Consider the following 7,858-nt stretch of genomic DNA (forward strand, 5'->3'; position numbering starts at 1 on the left):
GTGTGTGTGTGTGTGTGTGTGTGTGTGTGTGTGTGTGTGTGTGTGTGTTTGAGAAGAGAAGGAGAGAGGGGGGAGATGAATGTGTGTGTACATGTATGTACATGTGTACACCTGTGTATGTGGTGCCCAGAGCAAAAGAAGGTATCAGTCAGAGCCCTTGAAGCTAGATAGAGTTAAAGAACTTTGTGACCCACACAAACTGAACTCCAATTCTGATAGAGCAATAACGTTCTTAACAGCAAACACTTATGTTTATTAAAATAAATAAACAAATCTTAAAAAAAAAAAAAAAAAAAAAGCCAGGCAGTGGTGATGCACGCCTTTGATCCCAGCACTTGGGAAGCAGAGGCAAGTGGATCTCTAAGTTTGAGGTCATCTTGGTCTACATAGTGAATTCCAGGGCAGCCAGGACTATACAGAGAAACCCTGTCTTGAAAAACAAAAAAAAGAAAGAGTAGTCTGTTTAGAACCTTCTCCCTCCCTCGGGGGTACCAACGGTGAGATTAGTGATAGAGGCCAACTTAGCTAGCAGTGGTATGATGAAGAAAACGATGCTTGAAAACAGGAAGCAGTGCTGTTGATGACATGTCTAAGGTAGAGATAGTGGACCCTGGGCTCACCCTGGCTTCTTGGTCACCTTCATTCCCAGGGCAGCTATTTCCAGGCAGTTTCTTCAGTATTCTAGAAAGTTTGAGGGATTGGATCCAAGTGAAGTTCACTTGTAAGTAAAAGGATGAATACATAGCTACAGAGGAAAAGAAGGGAAGGGAAGAACAAGGAAAACTGCTGTATCACTTTAATAGTTTCTGTCTGGTTTCTTGTAGCATCCATTCTAAAGAGATCTTCCATTCTCTGACAATCTCTTTCTCTCGATGCTGGGAATTCCTTCTCTGGATGGATCCATCCAACTATGGTGGAATCAAAGGAAAAGTTCCACCCAGTATTTACTGTGGACAGGTAAGATAGCTGGGTATGGTTCCACATATATTTATGTAGGGCCACGTTCACCCCTGTGGCAGGTACTGTTTTCCTAAGGCTTCTCATCAATCAGAAGAAGCAAAGAGCTGACTCCACCCAGTTCATCAGCTTATAGGAAATGTTGGGAGCACAGTGTTAGCCCTAGTGGGGGCAAAAAGCTTCCCATGAGGCAGAAACTGGCCAAATTCATGGAAAAGAGAGGGGTAGGGTTAGCCGTGGAAATACTGACAAAGCCAGATATGGCAAGAGAGCAACACACCCTGGGAGTTAGAACAGCTCAGGCACATGGGTGCCTGGGCAATAGTTTTAGGTGCTCACATTGCCCACTTTTTGCACAGGATAGGGGTCAACGTTAGTGGAAATGGAAATTCTGGCATTAACTTAGTCCTCTGAGACTAATAAACCACAAGGGGTCGGGTTGCCCAGGAGAGTTGGCTCAGAGGTTAAGAGCATTGGTTGCTCTTCCATAGGTCCTGAGTTCAATTCCCAACAACCACATGGTGTCTCACAACCATCTATAATGAGGTCTGGTGCCCTCTTCTGGCATAAAGGCAGAACACTGTATACATAATAAATCTTTAAAAAAATACAAATAAGCCGGTTGTGGTGGCGCACACCAGTAGGATTTGCTGAAGGAGGCAGAAGCAGGAAGATCATGAGTTCAAGGCCAGCCTGGCCTACACAGTTTTGGAAAAGAAAAATAAAATAAAAATAAACCACAAGGGGAATAAAGCAGGCAGTGTCAATTTAGGGGAGGGATGCCAATGCAAAGCTATGAAAAAGCAGGGTCCAGGAGCTAGCAGGTATGAGCCATACCTGGGTGAATGAAGGTTGCAACCAAGAGCCATGTGAAGGAGGAGGTGTGGCATTGGTGAAAAGGAGACAGGTGACCGCCTTATGCTAGAGTAATACCCAAGGAGTAGGCTGAGACAACAGACCTTTGTTCTCCATGTAGTCCTCACAGAAGGCTAGAAGGAGAAGCACTGGAAAGCAGGAAGATGAGAAGCTGTGGTCTCAAAAGTCAGAGAAGCTGGGGGACATGGTCAAGGAAGGCTTCCTTAGCGTCATGGCTCAAAGGTCAGGACAGTAGCAGTTCTAATTAGAGTTGAGATTAGGAGATAGACTTTACTGAGGGAAAAAAGGAAATGTGTCCATCAGGATAATAGCATAGTGTTAGTGTCAACTTTTCCCATAAACTATTATAGACGTTAAATTCACCGTGGTAGGAATCACAAGCGTACAGTCAAGTTGAGCCTGTGGGAAAATTGTCACCAACACAAGAAGAGATTCTTCTTTGTGAGATGGATTCTGATTGTGTGGCTTGAGCTGGCCTTGAATTCCTCATCTCCAGTGGCTCTTGGCCTTGGCATCCTGAGTATGGAGCCACAGATTCAAAGCACCACTCCCAGCTAAAGGAGAAATCCAGAGGAAGAAGCTGGTCACTGGGAAGTTGTGGTTAGTTAGCCACAACTCCTATTGGGAGAGGAAGTTGGTTAATTTTAAAGTATAAACGAAAACCACAGTTCCCAGTCATGGAGCAGTTAGACGTGCTCCATGGAGCATTGGTCTTGCAATATGAGCATCCAGAAGATATAAGCTGAAGGAGTCCTGGCTCCCATGTCCTGTTACTGTATATTGTTGCCATGGTGGATGTGTGTTATTGTGTTGCAGCAAGGCTCTCAGGCAAGGGAAGAAACTGAGGATGAGGAAGACATGGAAAAGGATGAGGAGGAAGAGGATCTGGAGGAATCTGAGGTTGAGGACTTATTAGAGAACAATTGGAACATTCTGCAGTTCTTGCCACAGGCAGCCTCTTGCCAAAGCTACTTCCTCATGATTGTTTCAGGTGAGTCAAGCTAACACTGGACAACCGAGTTACTAAAAGTAGTTCTGGTTCCTTGTGTGGAGAGGAAAATTGGAAAGTCCAGCTTAGTAGGGCTGCTGCTTTCTTTACTTGTTTCAGCATAGGGACCTGAGGACAAATAATAGAAGGGCTCTCTGTCTTTTCTCTAAGCCTCCTGAGCAGCTGCCCCTAAGGGTATCCCAAAAGTGTTTTCCTAGTTCTATTTCTTGTAGGTTCATGGCTAACATACCTGGGAATATGTGCATGTACACACAGTAATGAGGCTAGCCTCTGGGGCTTCACTAACTAGGAAACTCTTATACCTGAAAGTGTTTGTAGACCTGGTTATCATGTTCGGTATGCAGGTAAGCATAAAAATTAGACTTTTATAGTTCAGTGTCATTCATTACAACAGGAAAACTAGTGATAAGCATGGTCATTAAAATGACAGTGATAGAACTTCTTATACATCTCACAGGTTTGTACCAACAGGTGCTTTCATTTGTGATTGCTTATGTCTTTCCAAGTTGTCTCAAGAAATATTCCAGGTTAGCCGGGTGGTGGTGGTGGTGGTGGTGGTGGTGGTGCATGCCTTTAATCCCGGCACTTGTGAGGCAAAGGCAGGTGAATCTCTGAGTTCAAGACAGCGTGGTCTATAGAGTGAGTTCCAGGACACCCAACAGAAAAACCCTGTTTTGGAAAAACCTAAGAAAAAGGAAGAAAGGGAAAATATTCCAGGCATGTGGGCTCAGGTTTTAGGGTACTGTCAGCATTTGCTGTTAAGGATCTGTTTTCACACACTATCATTGTCTATCCTTGTTGTCCTATGTATTCACTATTCTAAGGATGAATTCAAGACAAGGTTTCTCTGTGTAGGTCTGGCTGTCCTGGAGTTTGCTCAGTAGACCAGGCTGGCCTCAAACATAAAGCCTGCCTCTGCCTCTCTTTGCCTCCACCTCTGCCGCCTCTAGAGTGCTGGGATTAAAGATGCGCCACCACACCACCCTGTTGCAAGGTCCCTTCTTGTATCCAATTCTCTATTTGAATTTGGACTTATCCAAGGCCAGCAGATACGTTATCGCTAAAAGTGACATTTCAGATGAGTATGTCTGACCATCTAGGCAGCCATGGGCTCCTTCAAATTCTGGAGTATTTTCCAGCATATCACTGACTCTCAGGTCCTCCTGTGACCTATGTCTGCCTCTCTCTGCAGCATACATCGTGGCTGTATACCATAGCATGAAGGATGAGTTGAGACACAGTGCCCCAGGCAGTACCCCTGTGAAGAGGAAAGGGGCCAGCCAGTTCTCCCAGGAGGCTGAAGGGGCAGCTGGAGCCCTTCCTGGTGAGCAGTCCCTGGTCACAGAAGGATACTGCTAATTGCCATAGCCTGATCTGTGTGCCTCAGATGATACAGGCAACTGGGTAGGAGATACCCAGTGCCAATTGAATCTGTTCTTTAGCACTCTCTTTTTCCCAGGGATGATCAGTTTCTCTCAAGATTATGTGGCAAATGAGCTCACTCAGAGCTTCTTCACCATTACTCAGAAAATTCAGAAGAAAGTCACGGGTTCTCGGAACTCCACTGAGCCCTCAGAAATGTTCCCTGTCCTCCCTGGTTCACATTTGCTGCTCAATAATCCTGCTCTGGAGTTCATCAAATATGTGTGCAAGGTGAGGGCCATGTATAAGTCCTTCAATCATTCCATCAGAATTTGCTGCGTTCCTATCAAATGCAACCCACTGTTGAGGCATTTGAGCTTTGGTATCACATGGGAAGCTTTACTCTGATACATCCTAAGCCTGGCAGTAAACCATAACAAGGCTGGGCATTTTAGAAATGTGCTACCATGAGGCACTCTGAGAGACCTGGACCTAGGCACAGAGGCTCTGGAGTAGGAGCAGATGCTGGAAAAGTTATAGCAGGTAGAAGTGAAAGGAGTTCATGGATCCCCTGCCACTAGTGGGCTTGATGAGTCAGACAGACCTCTGAGACCAAATGAGGTGACAGAGCTTGTTTTCTGGGAAAGGCAGGCCAGTATGCTGAGATGATATTACCAGTGACCATGTCAGGTCATTACTCAAAGCACTTATTGTCCATTGTGCTATCTGAGCTTCCCAGTGCTTCACTCTGAGGCTGAACACTGAATATCAGGTGACCACACCCTAGGGTTTAACATAGTGAGCTGGGAATGTTTTTTTTTTTTTTTTTTTTTTTTTTTCCTCTCCACAAATACACTTTGAACAGCAACTTGACCCACCTTTGCCAGAAAACAAGCTGGGATGAACTGCACTTGGGATCTGTGGTCCATTTTTAGTTTGTCTTCACACTGTATGTACAAGTTTCCAGGATGTCCAGTTCTAAAGCCCTTTTCCATTGAATGTTTACACCCTTTCAAAGCTTAATTGGGCTAGGCATGGTGGCTGACACCTACAGTCCAGCTCTAGGGAAGGCTCAGGCAAGCAGGAAGATCACAGTTTGACGACAGCCTGTATCTTCAAAGGCTATCAAGTAAGACTGTCTTTTAAAAATAATAACCAAAATAATAATAATAATAACCAAAGAAAAGCTTAATTGGCCTTATCTGTGCTTCTTTATTCTTGGAGTCTGTATTGTTTGTATATTGGTGGGTTGTTCATCTGCTGGTACTCGTAGAGGGTTTTTGTGTCCATCTCATGGTAGTTAACGGCCTGTGTCTTTGTCTGGCTTTAGTATTGGGATGATGCTGACCTAGGACAAGTTAGGATGTCCGCCCTCTTTGGTTTCTAGAAGGATTTGTGTAGAATCAATGTTGTTTCCTAGTTTAAATGTTTGATGTATTCATCAGTGAAGTTTCTATTCACTAGAGTTGCCACTGTAAAGAACCAGCTCTTCCTGGGGCTTCCAGGTGGGAAGAAGGGCTAAGATGATGCGGGGACATGAACTAAAAAGAGGTATTTGGTCCAGGCAGAGCGGCCTAAGAGCTACTTCATGATGGGCTGTGGTCCCCATAGGTACTGTCTCTGGATACAAACATCACAAATGAGGTGGATAAGCTGAACAGAGACCTACTTCGCCTGGTAGGTGTGGGTGAATTCTCTGAGGAGGCCCAGTTCAGAGACCCCTGCCACTCCTATGTGCTCCCTGAGGTGATCTGCCACAGCTGCAATTTCTGCCGAGACCTGGACCTATGTAAACATTCCTCTTTCTCTCAGGTGAGCTCAGCTGATGATCAGAACCTCTAAATGTAGAGTGGTTGGAACACATAGTTCAACCTGTAGTCTCCAACCTGAGTATATAACCTATAATATACTGCCCCAGTGACTCGTTCATGAATTAAAAACAGGCCACCCATAAGCCACTCTCCTGCAGCATGCTAGAAAAGGTCTGGTCAGCACAAATGAAAGGCTCAGGCTGTGCGGAATGCAGCCATGAGCAGTGATGGTTACCTTTGCCTTAGCACTCCTCTGACATTTTCCCTTTACACCAGCCCTCTGTGCTATTGCCCAGGTGGTCCATGGCTACCACTTACACTGACTTCTCAGCCTTTCTCCCCACTCTCCCAGGATGGGGCTATCCTGCCTCAGTGGCTCTGCTCCAATTGTCAGTCCCCCTACGATTCAGCTGCCATTGAATCAGCCTTGGTGGAAGCCCTGCAGAGGAAGTTGATGGCCTTTACACTTCAGGACCTGGTGAGCTTCCCAGTACACCCAGGAGTTTCCAAACACTATCAGCATTTCAGGATTTCAGGGAGGCCAAGATCATTCTTAGGTCCTGAGTCTTGCCTCCAAGGAACTTCCCAGGAATCAGTCCTCATCCATGCACCTAGCATACTCATTCTGTCACCATCTATTGGTACCTTCTGGGAGCACTTTCGTCCATCCAGTGGAGGGAGATACGCAATAGTCAGTAAAAAGTATCAGTGGTAGAGTGCAAGATGAGAGCAGAGAAAGCTTCAGCAGTAGTTTATGAGTGCCTGAGCAAAGTCCTTAGGTATATCCCTGGGCAACTATTAGGACAGAGCCTTGTGGGACATGGGATACTCCCAGGCCTTAGTAGATCAGATTGGAGATACCCATAGCAAGGTGGGCATCTTGGGAAAGGAGCTAGCAAGATTTGAATAAATCTTGAATTTCATCAAGGTGCTTAGTCCTGACGTGACTGCAGCAGGGAAATAAATTTGCCAGTAGTTCCATGGAGGTATCCTTCCTCAACTAGGCTGAAAAGCTGCTGATAGGATCCAGTATGATGACAGTTTGAGCCAAGATCAATATTGCTGCTTCCTTGTTTCAGGTATGCCTGAAGTGCCATGGTATGAAAGAGACCCATATGCCTGTGTACTGCAGCTGTGCAGGGGACTTTGTTCTCACCATCCACACTGAGGTGGGCCATTCTCACAGACACACTCTGGGTCATCTGTCCCTTCTGTCTTGAGTAGAGTCATTGTGTCTCTTTGTTCCTACAGGTCTTCATGGAACAGATTAGAATCTTCCAGAACATTGCCAAGCACTACAGCATGTCATACCTCCAGGAGACCATAGAATGGCTGCTACAGACAAGCCCTTTATCAAACTGTTAGCAAGCCTGGGCTGAAGACACCTTGGTATCCCAATCTTAATGCCTGTTCTAAATGGATGAACCACTGACCACCTGGCTTTTCCAAACTCATGACCACAGGCTGGGAAGAACAGAGAGAATGCTTCAGGGAGCTTTAAGGCGACATCAACAAGCAGGAACAGAGAATGGCTCTGTCCTCAGTAGTTAGCTGCTAAATAAAACATGTTTTTGAAGCTTCTGCTTCCTCCTTCCATACAAGTTGTCCTGCCTCCTGTTTGAACATGAGATAGGTTCTAAAATGAAGTTGGGGGATGTAGGCAGAAGAGATACAGAAGCCAGTGCAAAACCCTGATCATGCCAGTCTTATTTTTTAGACAAATGGTCCTTTCCCTCAGCTTCTTGAGAGTAGAATTTGGGCTGCTTTCTGGGAAATCCAGGTCCTAAACATGTGGAGACCCAAGGTTTTTTGCTTCAGAGAAGAGTCTGAAAAGTTATCTGTC

General features: G+C 45.5%; 1 protein-coding gene across 1 annotated transcript in view; it reads left to right on the top strand.

Annotated features, from left to right (window-relative positions):
• The window catches only part of Pole (DNA polymerase epsilon, catalytic subunit), a 50,025-nt gene extending 42,421 nt beyond the window's left edge, over positions 1-7,604 (top strand). Inside the window, exons 42-49 of the mRNA XM_055606405.1 lie at positions 825-957; positions 2,650-2,824; positions 4,035-4,166; positions 4,302-4,495; positions 5,816-6,016; positions 6,368-6,493; positions 7,095-7,184; positions 7,267-7,604. Of these exons, the coding sequence (XP_055462380.1) occupies positions 825-957; positions 2,650-2,824; positions 4,035-4,166; positions 4,302-4,495; positions 5,816-6,016; positions 6,368-6,493; positions 7,095-7,184; positions 7,267-7,380 (1,165 nt within the window). The 3' untranslated portion in view covers positions 7,381-7,604. The remainder of the gene's footprint in view (positions 1-824; positions 958-2,649; positions 2,825-4,034; positions 4,167-4,301; positions 4,496-5,815; positions 6,017-6,367; positions 6,494-7,094; positions 7,185-7,266) is intronic.
• Positions 7,605-7,858: the final 254 nt, after the last annotated feature.

Source organism: Psammomys obesus, unplaced genomic scaffold (genome assembly GCF_907164565.1).
Source record: "Psammomys obesus unplaced genomic scaffold, mPsaObe1.curated_primary_1811, whole genome shotgun sequence".
In the NCBI taxonomy this organism is placed as follows: domain Eukaryota; kingdom Metazoa; phylum Chordata; class Mammalia; order Rodentia; family Muridae; genus Psammomys; species Psammomys obesus.